This window comes from Geotrypetes seraphini, chromosome 3, assembly GCF_902459505.1.
Source record: "Geotrypetes seraphini chromosome 3, aGeoSer1.1, whole genome shotgun sequence".
Lineage (NCBI taxonomy): Eukaryota > Metazoa > Chordata > Amphibia > Gymnophiona > Dermophiidae > Geotrypetes > Geotrypetes seraphini.
In genome coordinates, this window is record NC_047086.1 from 78,895,840 (window position 1) to 78,912,740 (window position 16,901).

Here is a 16,901-nt window from a genome sequence, read left to right on the forward strand (position 1 = left end):
TTGGGATGAAAATATTCTTTGGTCTGACTTTGCCACTGATTATTACAAGTCTAGTATATTATTAAACTAGGAGTTTTTATATATTTCTAATATTTAAGGACACAACCTGCCAGTTAATTTTTATTTTATTTCAACAGTTTTGTAATCTGCTAATCAAAAATGGTTGTCCAAACTCTTTTAATTCATTAAATACTTCACCATCTTAATTGCTACTAGAGAATAAATGGTTCATTTTGGAACCGACCGTCATCTTCCCCTGAGTACCGTAGTTACTGAGAGATGCATTGCTGTCTGATTTTCTTTACCATGAAAAACTTCCAACGAAGGAGTAATGGACACAGACTCAAAACTCAAAAAACTCCCTCTTTGAGAAAATTATGTGAGTTAGTGGGTGAAGATGCCTTTAATGCAATTGGATACCATATGATTGCGATTTTCTTTGCTGAGGGTTTCTGAAGAAGGTTTACAAAACAGGGTGTCTTATTGAACTGTGGATGGCGACTAATAGTGTTAAACAGAACATCCATAAGCATTGATGACTTTTTTGCTTCCTTATAATGTAATTGACACATTTATGTTCTGCCTTTTACAAGAAAACCCCAAATAAAGTGGATTGCAATATATTTTGAAATAAGTAAATTCCAAGAAAAAGAGAAGTAAAAATAAACACATAAATATTCACTTTAGATTCTGCAATTTATTCCCTCAATCTGAGGTAATTTTGCTGTCTCAGTATTTAAAAGATGCCTTCATTAAATGTATTCAAATGCCATCTTGAATGAGAATAGTAGTAAACTTTATCCCCCTGAGCAATGTTTCCAATTTCAATGTTATAATTGTATTTTAATGTTTGTATTAAAATGATTTATTTTATTAATACAAGATATTGGAAAGCCAGTATTCTTAGCAGTGCAATGTCTTCATTAAGATAAACTGAAGGTCTTTATATGAATGGACTTAACTGTGACTAATGATTGGTTAAAGAATAAAAGTGCTCCATAGATTTATAGATCAATATTCAGATCTAGTGATAATAGCGTTTAATGTTAGTCATAACATTTAAAAATAACACCTATATATATATATATATATATATATATATATATATGAATATATATATAGGTGTTATTTTTAACATATATGAATATATATATAGTTGTTATTTGAAATGGGCTCCAGCTCTGAATATATATATATATATATATATATGTATATATATATATATATATATATATATTCAGAGCTGGAGCCCATTTCAAATCCCATTGCAGCTTCTTGTGATTAGAGAATCACATGGGACACATTTTTCACCATCCCCATGGGAACCCATTTTACCGTCCCCGCAAGTTGTGTCACTGTTCCTGCCCCATTTCTGCAAGCTCTGCCCTCATCTGCACAAGCCTCAAACACTTTAAAATCATAAGCATTCGAGGCTTGTGCGGTTAAGACAGAGCTTACAGGAATGGGGCAGGCACAGGGACACAACTCGCGGGGACGGGACGGATGAATTGAGTTCCTGCAGGAATGGGGAAAAATTTGGCCCCATGTCTTTCTCTACTTGTGATCTTGGGCAAGTCATTCAAACCTCCCTTGATTCAGGTGCAGACTAAGATTGTGAGCTCTCCTGGGACAGAAAAAATATGTATTTGGGCATGGGAATGGCCATATTCTATAACTCTGCTAGCAATTTTTTAAATATCCCTAACTCATCCTTTTTGAGTTGGGCACTAGTATATTTAGGTGCATGGGGGTTATAGAATAGCACACAGGAAGATGTGCGTGCAAACTCTAATTATTGCCAAGTAATTGTAATAATTGATTGTTGACATCATTTTATTGCTAGTTAATTGCTGGTTAGCTTATTAATTTGCATTCACATCTTCAATACAAATGCAAATTTTGGCTCCCAAATTTGTGTGCCATATATAGAATCTGGGGGTATATGTTTAGTGATTGAGCATTGGTATTATCTATAAAGTGAAGCATTCCATCCTTACTGTTCTGTAATTCTGTGCTAACACCAACTGGATAGTTCTGAGATGATTTGAAGGATTTTTGCCTGCACTATCCAGATAGAACCGTTGAAAATCCCAGGCCAGTGGACTTAAATTTTACTGGTTGTTGCTACACAAATAAATCCTTTTGAATGTTAGGCTTTATGGGCTCCTTTTACTAAGGTGCGCTAGCGTTTTTAGCCTGCACTAAAGATTAGCACGTGCTGACCACACGCTACATGAAAAATACTAACGCAAGCTCTATGGAAGCGTTAGCGTTTAGCGTGTGCGGTATTGTAGCGTGCGCTAAAACCGCTAGCGCACCTTAGTAAAAGGAGCCCTATGGTTTTATAGAAAACCAGAAATTCTCTATTTTGATTAAGAACTAATTTTCTCATATTCTTAATCCATGCTTTCAAAACTTGGACATCGCTGCTGACTAGAATAAACCTACCTATGTAAAAGAATACAAGCTGGGGAGCCTTTTGACCCTATCTGTTGTCATTTTATCTCTTAAAAAAATCACACTAGCTCTCATTGTTTAAAGCTGGATTGCTGTTGGTAGGTGTGTGAAATATTGTGCTCCTGCTTTAAAAGTCACAATGCTTCTCTTGTAGAGCCCCTTTTAATGGTATTTAGGCCCAGATTATATAAATAGTGCCATTGTCGGCAGCCATCTTAAAAGTGGTCACCAATTAATCACACAACGGCACTGTTTATAGAATTGTGCCTTCAGGAAAGGTAGGTGCCGGAAATGTAGGCAGGGTTTTCAAGGCTTACATTTCCGGTACCTACATTTGACGTGAATCATGCCTAAGGAGGCACTTTATGATACCTAATGCCACGTCTGCCATTTGCCACACCTACAGTGGCGTAAGGTGCCATAAAACGCCCCCGTAGGTGTGATTCTGGTGCTGTTCTTTAAGCACTGGTAGGCGCCTTGAAATTTGTTTTAAAAGTTCTTTTAAATGGCTTTATGTACTTAGGCACTGGTAGGGTGCCTACTAGAGAATGACATGGTGACAAAATTCATCACCATTCCCGTCCCCGCAGATAACCGCGGGAAACCATCTTCATGTGATTCTTTAAGGAGAGAGGGAAGAATCAGAGTATAATTGGGCACAACCACTGACCCGCAAGCTTTGCTTTGAAGAATGCTGGTGTAGAAGGACCTAGGTTGAAACAGACACTACAGAATGACAGTCTCTGGTATCCAGAGCAGATATTGTGATGTCATAATGCCTCATTCCACCAGTGCCTAAGAGCCAATCACATCAGTGATGTCACAATGGCTTCATTATCCTTGGCTCACATAAGAATCAAGAGTATGAATGGCCACAACCACTGACCCTCAAGCTTTGCTTTGAAGAATGCTGGTGTGGAAGGACTGAGGCTAAAATAGACACTAAAAAATGAGATGGGATTATTTCCTGCGGTTATCCGCGGGGACGGGAACGGTGATAAATTTTATTACCGTGTAATTCTCTAGTGCCTACCTGCGCCTAAGTTAAGGCACCATTTATAGAATATTAGGCCTTAATGAATATTTAAATTTGAACAGGAAAAAAAAATCTTCAGTGTTTTGTCTCTTGAACAGTTCACATCGTAAAGCAGAAATTGGCCATTAAAATTCTGTATATATAAATATTAACAGATACTCTGCCTGGTATAATTTTCTATGTATTATATTCAAATGACTTCTGTTTTTCCTTTGACCTTTTGCAGAATAAAAGTGGTATCGCATTGTTGTATGATGAAGGGTCTGACAACACGTATGATATCTGTTTAAAGCTTACTAAAGAGGTACTAACAATTCAGAAACAAGACGTTGTCTGCATAAATGGAAGTGACCATAGTGCAAATGTAAGTGCTAAGCTATATCAATTTAGGTCTAGCAATGAATTAAACAGTTGAACAGATGACTTAACAAAAAAAGTGCATTTTATTTTCTAGCAAAAAAGGTGCTGGTACTCAAATACCAGACCATTCTTCAGGAGTGGGATGGCCACTGAGGGCCCCCCCCCCCCCCCCACAGTAGCCAGGCCCCCTACAACCAGCCACAGAATCCATGAACAGGCAGCAGTGAATGTGCAGAACTTGAGCTCTTTTAAGACCTGGGGACCATGGGCCATTTTTATCAGGCAATGGAAAAGGTGCTGCTACTCAGTACCTCTCAGTACTCCCTAAAAAAGACACAACCAGTCTGACCAAAGTACCAACCATGCTGAGCTCCGAAAGCAATGGAGGCTGCCCCGCCGGGCTAGCTGAGCGTCTAATCACCTGCTTCTATGGGGAGAATGCTAAGCCGGTCGCTACAGCCCCCCCCCCTCCCCCAGCTGTGGTGCAAAGATGCTCTAAAAGTGCTAAATTTGCACAATCCTGGCATGAATTCACATGAGGAGATACGAAGGACTCCATTCCAGAAGTTTTCCAGGTAAAATTTTAAGTTTTGAAGAAGCTGGGAGAAGAAGAAAAAAAAAAGATCGCTAAAAATCCAAGATGGCCACTGGCACCAAATTTGCACCAAAAAAACGATATTTCTCATACTTCCTAAAGTCCATAAATGGCAATTTTTGGATTTTTTAGGAGGGGGAACACAGGGGAAAATGCAGAAACTCAGTAAACCCCACTTTTTAAACTTTCCCCGATGTCTCTCACAAGCTGTCAGATCCTTATACTCACTGTGACCTGAGACTGGACTCCACCTGCTCACAGCTCTTTCTCTGTAGCTGTAGAAGAATTCACTGCCACAATGCTGGGAATGCTCTCACAAAGCTGATCTTCAGGCTGCCGGTCAGACTTCACTGCCTGAATATGCCTCCACCCCAATGGACCACCGGATGCGCATCAGGACAGGGGGAGGTGCAAAAATGCTGCCGGCACACTGCGGAACACCGCTGAGCCCCCTAAGCGTGCATAACAGTCTGCGCTTGATCCCCTGCTTAACAGAAGATGAGACTACTTCAAGGATAGCCCTGAGCTCCAAAGAAAAACTATGCAGCCTGGCTAACAGGTACCCAAATGGGATCAGCCTGTTAGCTACAGACCGAAGTCTCTGAATTCTCAAGCAGGCAGAGCTTCAAATTTGCTTCAAATATGAAAATACCCGCAAAGGTGACAACACTACATTGAATTTAAAAACAATAAAATAGGGAGAGCAGAACACACACAACTGCAGATATGCTTGCAGAAGGAAAGACTGTTGAGTGTGGTACATCAATCTGTGAAATACTACAGGGGCAGAGTGAAAAATCCAGAGTGGTTTCCTTCTGCAGAGCATGCGAGTATGGGGAAATAAACCTATTGTCTACAATGTCTCACCTATTACACTGGAAATGTAGTTTCATTTCCACTGAATATTTATATAAATTTGTGTTCCTTTATGCAGTGTTATATTGTTCATAATTTTCAAATATAGTATAGGAAGGACAGTTTTGGTCTAGTATTCTATAGTTTACTATGGTGCTCATTTTGAAGCAGATGGACGTCTCAAAATGGCCCCAAAATTTCCAAATCACAGTTTTTGAAAAGTAGAATATGGACGTTTTATACTGCAGATTGTTCAAATAGCTGGGGCATGTGTTAGATGCGTGTTTTCGGTGAAACTATGGCAAACCCCACAACATTAAAGCTAAGTCTTAAGAACTAAGTTATATATTTATATATTTATCAAGTATTTATCAAGGATGTAAAACATTGAAAACATAAAAAAATGATAAATTAAAAAATTAAGTTGATCCGGTGAAGATAATGCACATCAAATTTAATGTAATGAAAAAAGTTTGAACGTGGAGTGGTGCATCTGTGGATCGAGTCAGCATTCTGATGACTGGTTTCTAAAGAGGACCGAGTTAAAGAGAACCCCTAAAATAGGACATCTGTCATGATAACAGAACGAGAAGAAAGATTCTAGGAAAAAAAGAACATTTTTTTATTTAGACCTGTTATGTTATCACACCTGGGGTATAAAAAAGGTGCCCTGATTGAGCAGCTGTTCGCTGGAGGGATGAGAGCATGCAGGGCAGGATTAACCAATAGGCCAAGTAGGCACGTGCCTAGGGCCTGAAATGGTCAGGGGGGTCCGATGAAGAAGAGCATCAACATTGTTTTTTCCAAACAGCGATGGGCCCCTCCAGCATCGATCGGCAATACGGGCCCCCCCCCCCCCCCTGTTTGGCAACAGAGGCCCCCCCCCGATCAACATCGCGGCCCCCCCCCCCCATTGACGGAAAGTAAGACAAGCAAGCAACGCAGGTAAGAAAGGCAACGGGAACTGTAATTTTGCAAGCGGTGCTGCTTGCCCAAAGCTTCCCTCTGATGTAGCTTCCTGTTTCCGCCTGGGCACATGGTGGGGTGGGACGGGGCAGGGGGCCCAGTGTACTTGTGTGCCTAGGGGCCCTCAACGAATTAATCCTGCCCTGAGGGCATGATCCTTTCTACCCTCCTAAGTAATGAAAGTAACAAGCTCTATGACAGCTTCAGGTATTATGGCCATTCCTAATAGAGCAGCAAGCAAGTATAAGTAGAAGCTTAGTGGTTAGTGCAGTGAACTTTGAAGAAAGGACCCATGTATAAGTCCGACTTTAACTCTTATTTATGTACAAATATGTGAGCCCTCCTGGAACATAGAACTACCTACTGTACCTGCAAGCATGATGGCTACTAAGCGGTGCACCTTAAGGTACAGTTTTTCTCTGACCCTGGAGCGCTCACAATAACATAACAGAATTGAACCCCCTCTTTTCCTAACGCACAGTGTGGGTTTTAGTGCCGGCAGCGGCAGTGACAGCTCCAACACTCATTGAATTCCTATGAGCATCACAGCAGTTACCGCCGCTGCTGGCGCTAAAACCCCGCACTATGTGCTATTAAAAGAGAGGGTAAAGTAGGATTTATACCTGGGTCCCATTGTTTAAAGTCCACTGCACTCACCACGAGATTGCTCTGCAGGGACATCGGTGTGACTATTTTTTGTACAAATGATTCCAGATAGATGCCTATGTGCCTTCTTTTTTGGCGTTCATATTTTGGATGTTTCATTTTGAAAAAAATGAGTGTTTATTATGGATGTTTTCAGAGCAAGAACACTCTTCTTACATATTTTTAAACAAGAAATTCCTACATTTTCCTTTTTTGAGAATGTCTGTGAGATTAGATGAATTTTTTTGAGGGGGGGGCATTGTGAGCAGTACTAAGCCTAACTTTTTTATAGAATCGTGCTTAGTACTGTACTAGTTGGCACTGAGTTTTTTATGTAACATATGAGGGACTGCTGAAATGTTTTCAGGCCAACCTGAAATGGGGGCAGTCTCCGTCAAGGGCTATACACATAGTCCAGTGATTTTCCACTTTTATCATTCCGTTGGAAAAAAACAGAACAGAAAAAGTGGAAAATCATAGGACTAAGTGTATAGTCCTCGATGGAGACTGCCCCAACTTTGTTGGTTGGGCTGAGAAATTTTCAGTGGCCCTTACTGCCTACAAAATTGGTAGCAGTAAGGGGAAAATTCTATAAACAGTGCCTAATCATAGGCCTCGGTAGGCTCCCTGCTGATGCCTAAGTTAATTGAAAAATGAAGTCAGAAACAGCAAAAAAAAAAAAAAAGTCAGTGTTGAAGTGCCTACTGATGCCTAAAAAAAAAGGCAGTTGGAATTGTGGCTAAGTAGCTGCTTTAGGCTGCGGAACACTAAAGTAGGCGTGGCCAATGCCGGAAGTGACGTTAGGTGGGCTAAAGCTGTGATTCATGTCAAGAGGGGCAGCTGAAATGTAGGCCTGGAAAACCCTCGCCTACATTTCAGCCATCTATCTTTGCCACTAGACTGCAGCAGCCATAAGCACGGCAGGGGAATTACGGTAGGGGAATCTTCCCACCTGATCAGCTCTGGTGACAGGGCTCCCCAAAGCCACATCTTCGGGGAGTCCTGCTAGCTCAGTTGATCAGGGAGAATTCCCCTGCCACGATTAGCTGAGCCAGTATCCTGTCCCTCTCTATCTCCTTAGTCCCTCTCCTATATCACCTCATTGTAGTTCCTATCCTCTTAACTCTGTAAACCATACCGAGCTCTGCGCTTGCGGAGATGGCGCGCTATATAAACCTAAGGTTTAGTTTAGCTGCCATGGACAGAGGACCCCCCCCCACCCAACAGTCAGGAGGAATGCCCATTCCCTCCTGCCAGATATCACAAGCACCCCCACTGTGATAGACAGCAAGGTTGACCACTCTCTCCTGCCACCATCGCCCCCCCGACAACTAAACGACCCCCCCCCCCCCCCCCGGGAAGCAGGAGCAATGCCCCATCTCTCCCATCACTGCCCACCGCCCATCCCCAATAACCAAATGGCCCACTTTCAGCAGCAAGAGAGTTACCCACTCCCTCCTGCAGCTGTTGCCCACCCCCTAACAACCCCCTGTACCTGTGGAATGAAGGCCAGATGGAGGTATGCCTACTTTCTCTAGTTGGCAGGCCCGCCTCTTCAAAATAGTGGGCCTTCCCCCTTCCCGGTGCATTGGCCAATGGGAGTCTTAGGCCCCTCCTAGTGTATCCCAGCATGCACCGGGAAGGGGGCCTAAGGTCATAATTGGCCTAGGTGCCTAAGGCCCCTCTTACGGTAGGGGCCTTAGACACCTGGTCCAATCAGGGCCTCAGGCCCCTCCCTGGTGCATCCCAGGATATACCAGAAAGGGGGAAGCCTTGCCATTTTGAAGAAGTGGGCCTGTTGGCTGGAGGAATTATACATCCCTCAGGCTGGCCTTCGTTCCACAGGTGCAGGGGATGCAAGGTTTATCAAGGAGGTAGGTGAAAGAGGTAGAAGGAAGTGGGTATCCCTTCTGCTGCTGGGGAGGTTGTTTGGTTTTTGGGGGTACGACGGTGGAAGGATGGAGTGGCCATTCTTCCGCCCTATTGCGGTGGGGTGTTTCTGGTATCTGGCAGGATGGAGTGAGCATCCCTCATGCTGGTTGGGGGTGGTCTTCTGTCCGCCGCAGCTGGCTCAGCTGATTGCAGCAGGGGCATTTTGCCCCCTCCCCCTCCGATCAGCAGAGCCGGCAGGACTCTCTGAAGCCTTGACAACTCAGTTGATTGGGGGAAGGGGGGATTCCCCTTGCACAATCAGCTTATGACGGCAAATATAGGCAGTTGAAATGTAGGTCAGGGTTGAATCAGGTATAATTCTGTAACCTGCGCCCTCGAGTGACTAACATGCGATTGGCAGCCGCTTTTAAGGCTGCCACCGACTCGGGCAATGGTTATAGAATATGGGTGTAAGTGCTCACGCGCTGGTTTTTATTAATTACAACATTAACACATGTCCATAAATATTAAAAATTGAACATTGGCCATTTAAGGGATGCAGCAAAAATGGCTTTAATGCGCAAAAAAAAAAAAACCCTTCACACATGGGCATGCTAAGGCCACTTTTTGCCATACATTAGTAGAAGGGCTTCTTAGCTACTAATAAAAGTACTGCTGGTTATTTCTATATCACCAGACCTAGATTTGCATATTGCTCTATATCTGGGAACTTATAAACTAATCACTTATGGATGGAATATGCATACTATGAATTGCTCAAAAATCATCCGTTTAAAACATAATACACATTGTATATGCCTCTTGCAGAATTTTCTTTTTACCTAAATTTCATTTTTTCTCCAATTTTTTAAAGCACAGAACTGTTACACTGCATAGACAACCAGTTGTTGGTTTGGGCCTAAGTATAAAGGTATGGATATTGAATAGTTACATTTATTGTTACCAGTCAATAAAATATGCCATATTTTTGTATATCCTAGTAGCAACAACTGAATTTTCATTCTGATTTAAATGTTTTACAGGGTGGTACGGAACATAAAGTGCCTGTTGTCATATCAAAAATATTCAAGGATCAAGCAGGTAAACTGGATTCAAACATTTGGAGGCCCCTTTTACACAGCCACAGTAGTGATTCTCCCACGGCAAATGTACCAAAGCCCATAGGAATTCAGTGGGTTTTGTGCATTTGCCACAGGGGAATCGCTACTGTGGCTTTGTAAAAGGAGCCTTTAATGTTATATCTGCAGTAGTTATAAGGGGGTGCTGAAAGGTACTCAGCCCAACGTAGGAGAGAATGATGTGGATATGATTCAATCAATGATCTGAAACAATATCAAAACATAAAATTTTATTTCTGCAAATTGGCAATTAAGGAAATAAGATAACACTCTTTTCAGCTATAGTGGCAAAATAACACTCAGAATTTAGGAAGTTGGTTGGTTGGGCTGAGAACTTTTCAGCACCCCCTTGTAATATTCATTCAAAATGCTTTGTTATTACCTTAGGGAACAGCATTTGCATTTGAGTTTTAAAGTGACATGAAAAAGTGTGTATGTGTGTGTCTTTAATACTGTATATACTTGAATATAAACCTAAAATATTGGGCCCAAAAAAAGGTCCAAAAATGGGGGTCTTGGCTAGATGTATGCTTTGGCGGTATATAAGAATAAAATTATTATTATTATTATTAAATGTGTAAGAGACAATCCCTGCTCAATAGAGCTTACAATCTAATTAAAACAGACAAATAAGAGTTAGGGAATTTCTCAAACAGGGAATGATAAAACAGACATGGACCCATCGCAGACCTCTCTCCGGACCTACCTTAAACCCTGCTGGTCCATTGGTAAGCCAAGGCAAGAGCGTTCCTCCTATGCGCCTGCCCCGTGCAGTCTCAGTACTCAAAATGGCCGATGCAAGTTCCCACAGTTACTTTGTGAGACTGACATGAGTTCTCACTGAATGGTTGGTCCACGTGCCTAAGGCCCCGCCCATAGGAGGGGGCATTAGGCAAATGGCCTAATTCCGGTTGGCCCAGGTGCCTAAGGCCCCTCCTATGGGCAGGGCCTTAGGCTCCTGGGCCAATCAGGCCCTAGGCCCCTCCCCAGTGTATCCCAGTGCCCCGGGAAGGGGCAGGCATGCCATTTGGAGAAAGTCGGGCATGCCGGCTGGCCAGAGGGAGAACCCTTCCGGCCAGCCATTGATTAAGGTTAGTGTGGAGTCCAGGGGGATCTGGGGGGTGGGGGTTTGGTCGGGGGGAAGGGGGAGGTTATCCAGCAGGAGGGCTTTGGCTCCGTCCTGTTGGTGAAAGGTGCGGGGGTTTTCAGGGTTCAGGTCGGCAGGAGGACTTGGACTCCATCCTGCCAGTGAGTGGTGTGTGTGTGTGGGGTTCGGGGTTCAGGTCGGTAGGAGGGCTTGGGATCTCTCCTGCCTGTAATCGCGGGGGGGGGGGGGGGGGGGGGGGGGGGAGTTCGAGTCGGCAATACAGATTGGGTATCTCTGCTGCCGGTAATCGCAGGGGGGTTTGGGTTGGCAGGAGAGATTGGGCATCTCTCCTGCCGGGGAGGTTAGGCGGGATCATAGCAGGAGAGATTAGGCATCTCTCTTGCCATGATCCTTACCGGTGCGGGGGGGGGAGAGGGGGGATGGACGGGGAGTTGCTTGGGTTGCTGAACTAATCGCGGCAGTCACGATCAGCTCAGCAGCCCAATTTAGAACTTATACCTGTTTTGACTTGGTCTAAATCTAAACATATAATTTCTGTCTGGCAACCTGTCAAATCTTTTTGGTTATGGCTGCCAGATGACTTAAGTCTAGGTCAGCCCACCTCCTGCCCTATCCACTCCTCCAAAAATGCCCCTTTTCACTCTAGTCATACAGAGGCAGGGTAAAGACCTAAGCTGGTTTTAGATATGTCTAAAACCAGTTTCGATTATTGGTACTTGGACAATCTGTCTTTTTGATCATCCAAGTACTGACTTAGGCCAGTTTTTATATGGTTTTTAAATTTTATTATGAGCCCCATAACGTCCATGGAAATGATATAGGCTGGGCATGCTTGAGTATGCTTGCACATGGGCTTGATAAATGCAATAATCTTCATTACATGTCTGTCAGTTTGAGTGTATTTTGATACTTCAAGTCATAGTATTGTCTATGTAAGTAACTTAGTCAGTTAAATATTAATTGCTATATGACGATTTGTGGCAGCAGAAATGCCTCACCAATGCCACAACAGCAGTGATACATTCTGCTACATTTGTGGCGAGTACACGCTTAAGCCTCAAAGACGCACCTTGACTCGACTTGTTAAGAAAGAATATGAGCTGTACTTCGGTTGCAAGATTGGTGATCAAGACAAACCATGGGCTCCTCACATTTGTTGTGCAAGATGTGCCATCAATCTTAGAACTTGGCTCTGAGGTACTCGGAAATCATTGACATTTGCTATCCAGTGATATGACGAGAACAGAAGGATCACTTGACAGACTGTTACTTCTGTCTAACAAATGTTTCTGGTTTCTCTGGTAAAAATAAGAAATCAATTGAATACCCCAATCTTCCTTCTGCAATAATACCAGTGCCTCATGATGACAGTCTTCCGGTACCGAAGCCACCAGAGAAATGAAGCTTAAAGGAAGCCAATGAAGAATCCGCAATGCACCATCCAAGCACTGACAGTGACATTGATCCTGATTTCGAACCATGTACGTCTGGTGAGCCGTATCTTATAATACAATCAGAATTAAATGGTCAGAGACTTAGGTTTGTCAAAAGCTTTAAAGCAGAATTATTGGGTTCAAGACTGTAGGGATAGTGTTTGCTCCTGCCAAGTACTAACATTTCTGTCTTTCAAAGATGATTTAACAAAATTATTTGCATAGGTTGAAAACCTTTGCACTGACATTGAAGGGTTGTTCCCAGCTTTGGGATGTATGCATGACTAGAGAATGACACAGTAACTGTTACCCGTGGCTAGCCACAGGTAACCCGCAGGAACAGGGTGAAAAAAGATTGGTAACCACAGGTATGGGGAGAAAGCCATTCACTACCCCATGGAGCAGTGAATGGCTGTGTCCCAGCAGTAAAGTATCTGCTGTGCATTGCCTCCCTTCCGATCAGCAGCTTTCTATGCGATTGCGATTGCGTATTCCAGCAGCCCCTCCTTCCTTCCTCCAGATCGTCGTGGTCCGGGCATCTCTTCCCCTCATTGGACCATTTCCCTCCCTTCCCATCACCTTCACATGTGCTTTTCAGAATTTTTTCTCTCCGAGCGGCCCAGACGCCACAGCCTTAGAAACATGTTGGCAGATAAAAGCTCATCTAGTCTGCCCATCCACAGTAACCATTATCTCTTTCTCTCTCTGAGAGATTCCATGTACCTATCCCATGCCTTCTTGAATTCAGACACAGTCTGTCTCCACCACTTCTTCCAGGAGACTGTTCCACGCATCTGCCACCCTTTCTGTAAAAAGGTATTTCCTTTGATTACTCTGGAGCCTATCACCTCTTAACTTCATTCTATACCCTCTCATTCCAGAGCTTCCTTTCAATTGAGACTCGACTCATGCGCATTTACACCACATAATTATTTAAACATCTCTATCATATATCCCCTCTCCCTCCCCTCACAAGTCACGCACAATTGCCCCAAAACTTCTCTGACATGTGCAACCCAGGCAGAAACAGGAAGTTGCATCAGAAAAGAAGCTTTGGGGCAGTCGCGCAGCCGCACAACCTGTGAGAAGGCTGTGGCATCTGGACCACTCGGAGAGAAAACCTCAATTCTGAAAAGTGCCCATGAAGGTGACAGGAAGGAAGGGAGATGGCCCGATGAGGGGAAGAGGTCGAGTGGCACCGAAGAAGAGGGGCGAAAGGAACAGACACAAGGGAAATGGGGAGGAAAGAGGATGGAGCAGACACTGCATGGAAGTGAAGAGGGAGAGGGGAGATGAGCTGCATGGAAATGGGGAGGAGAGAAAGAGGAGAACAGACACTGGAAGGAAGTGGAGAGGAGAGAGAGGGGAGAAGCCGCCGAAGGGAAGTGGAGAGAGAGGGAGGAGCAGATGCTGGATAGAAGCGGGGAGGGAAGAGAGGGGAACAGAAACTGAAGGGAAGTGGGGAGGAGAGAGAGAGGGGAATACATACTGGATAGAAGGAAGGGATAAAGAAAAAAGGGCACATGCTGGATTGAGGGAAGAGGATAGAGTTTGATACTGGAAGGGGTGAGGGAAAGAGGTGGCAAGCTGTAAGTAGACACAGTGAAAGGGAAATTGAGGCTGGAAGGTATGAAATTAGGCAAGAGGTAGAAAACAAATTAAGAAGGAAGAAAGAAAAGGAAGGGAAAGGAAAGGGAGAGGAGAGAGAGATATCAGAGCATTGGGGGAGAGGGAGAAGACAGATACCAGATCTGAAAGGAGGAGAGAGATGCTAAAAACCACCTTGGGGGAAGGAGTGAGAGCTGGAAGGGAAGAAGACAGAGATACCAGACCATGGTGGGAGCGGAGGGAAAAAGACTGGTACCAGACCAAGGGGAGGGGGAGGGAGAGATGGAAGGGAAAGGCAGACAGTTTCTGGTAGAGGCATAGAAATAGAGCAGATGCCATATGGAAGAGGCAGAGAGAAAGCATACAGTGGATGGAAGGAAGAGAATGACAAGAAGATGAGGAAAGTAGAAACCAAACAACAAAGCTAGAAAAAAAATTCTATTTTTTTCTTTTCTTTTTTTTCCCTTTAGGATAAAGTAGTATTGTAGCTGTGTTAATAAACGTGTATAAACAAAGCCCTGCTAGCTGAAGATCTCTTCCTCCTTCCAGCCAGAACTCTGATTTATAAAATGACAATTGTACAGAATATTATTTATTTTTATACTGTAATAAAATAAGCTCAGTATAAAACTATTTGAGACTTCTGCAGATGGAATCAGATGGTTTGTGGGGACGGGGACCGAGCTTTCGTGGACGGAGCGGAGACAGGGACTGAGCTCACGAGGATAGGGTGGAGACGGGGGACAAAGTTCTTGGGGACAGGGTGGAGATGAGGACAAATTTTTTTCCCCATGTCATTTTCTATGAGCACGGCAAAAGGTTTCACCAGGACATTACCACTATGGAAAAAAGATATCAGGGCAACTGGAATCCATCAATGCTGGCTTACTATTGTTGGACACTGCAATGAGATGCTTCGGACATTGAGCACAAATGAAAATCAGCAGGAAAATACTTTTAGCCACAGCAAACTGTCACAGCGTATCAGAAACTTTGTACATTAAAACATGTTATAATCAATTAAAGATACCATCGTGTTTCTCAAAATTCCTAGTTGCTAGTCAGTGGGCAATTGTGTTTATTTTGAAGGGATCTACTAGTTTTATTTTAAGGAAGCAAAATTTTTGGAAAAATTTGTTGTCCAGTGAATATAATAAACAGTATAACCTCAATGGGTACTCATTTCCAGTCTATATAAAAAAACTCTGAATATTATCTTATTGTTATGTTTTGAAGCAATTATGGCTATTCTCTTTAAATTACTGAATACTGTTCAAAATTCTTCCCTTCCCCTCCCAATTTTTCCATTTGTATTAGTACTATTATAATAGCTAGATTCTCAAGCATGTCAATCTCATGATTTATTTTGTTTTGGTTTTTAACTACAATAGATCAAAAGAATAGATTTCTATAATAATCATCACTTTTGCTGCAGCAATCATGTTAATGTATAGTTGGTATGGAGATGTTCTAAGATTTGTCTCTTCCATATTCTAAAAAAAGTACAGCTAGATTTCCTAACGTGCATTACCCCATTGTAACACAAGACGTGGTAAACTCTTCATTTGTATCTCTGAAGCCTTTCTATTTTTGGATAATTAATTCAACTAAAAGAGAAAAGCTGTGAACCTCTCAATCGGACAACCTGAAGAAATATTTTAAAAAATAATATAGACAATTCCCCCCCCCCTTTTAACACAACCACAAAAACAGTTTTTAATTCCGGCTGGTGCGCTGAATGCTCTGCACGGCTCCTGACACTCCTAGAGTTCCTATGAGTGTCAGGAGAAGCACAGAGAATTCATCGCACCAGCCTGCATTAAAAAACACTTTTGCGGTTTTGTAAAATGGGGGGGAAGGGGTATTTATTTATTTAAATTTCTTATATACCACTTCTGTTTTAAGCGGTTTACATTTAGGTACTCTAAGTATTTCTCCCTATCTGTCCCAGCAGGCTCACAATCTAACTACAGTACCTGTGGCAACAGTGTTAATTTGTGGTTGGTATTTTGTGCAAAATAATTTTGGGAGTTTAATGTGGTTATCATTGTGTTTTTCTCACTATGGGGTACTTTTTACTAAGCCACAATAAGCTCTAATAATGGCTTATTGTAGCCTATGAGGGCTTACCATGGAATGCGTTGAGTGCTCTTCAATAATTTTGCACTCTGCATGTGGACACTATGCGCTAAATGAATATTCTGGGGTTTTTTGCATGATGGGGTGTGTTTGGTGGTAGAGAGTGGACATATCTACAGTTAATGCTGACGTGCTAATGATTAATGCATGAGCCCTTTCCATCTACAAAATAAGTTGATTGGCACTTCTCACTCACTGTCCCTTTGTTATCCCCTGACCTGCCCAGGGAGACCCAGGGCATGTGGTTAGCAGTGAGGTTGTACCCTTCTGACAGAAAATGAGCAAGCCTCAGATACAAGCTACTACCAACAAATATTCCCTCTGAACCACCAGGTTCCTCGGTAGGCCCGGAGGGGGGGGGGGGGGGTCATGGGGTTGAGAGGGAAATTAAAGGGTTGAAGCCTAGAGAGCCACAGCCACATGCATGAAGAGCCTCATGTGGCTCGTGAGCCACAGGTTGATGACCTCTGACCTAGGGTAACAGAAGTAGTCAGCATTCATAAAGTAATAGCAGAAAAGCTAAATTAATTGCTTGCCTCAGTCTTTACTGAGGAGGATGTTATGGTCATACTCACACCAGAAACATTGATGATGATGATGATTTGAAGCAACTGAAGCAAATCATTATATGAGGGGCTGCTGAAAAGTTATCAGTCCAACCAAGAAGAAAATGATGTGGAGCCATGAA

The 16,901-nt window shown here is 43.0% G+C and overlaps 1 protein-coding gene across 1 annotated transcript in view; it reads left to right on the forward strand.

The window, feature by feature from the left end:
* Positions 1–16,901, forward strand: part of SNTG2 (syntrophin gamma 2) — a 391,266-nt gene that overhangs the window by 49,918 nt on the left and 324,447 nt on the right. The window contains exons 3-5 of the mRNA XM_033937548.1: positions 3,720–3,857; positions 9,661–9,717; positions 9,830–9,887. Coding sequence (XP_033793439.1) covers positions 3,720–3,857; positions 9,661–9,717; positions 9,830–9,887 — 253 coding nt within the window. The remainder of the gene's footprint in view (positions 1–3,719; positions 3,858–9,660; positions 9,718–9,829; positions 9,888–16,901) is intronic.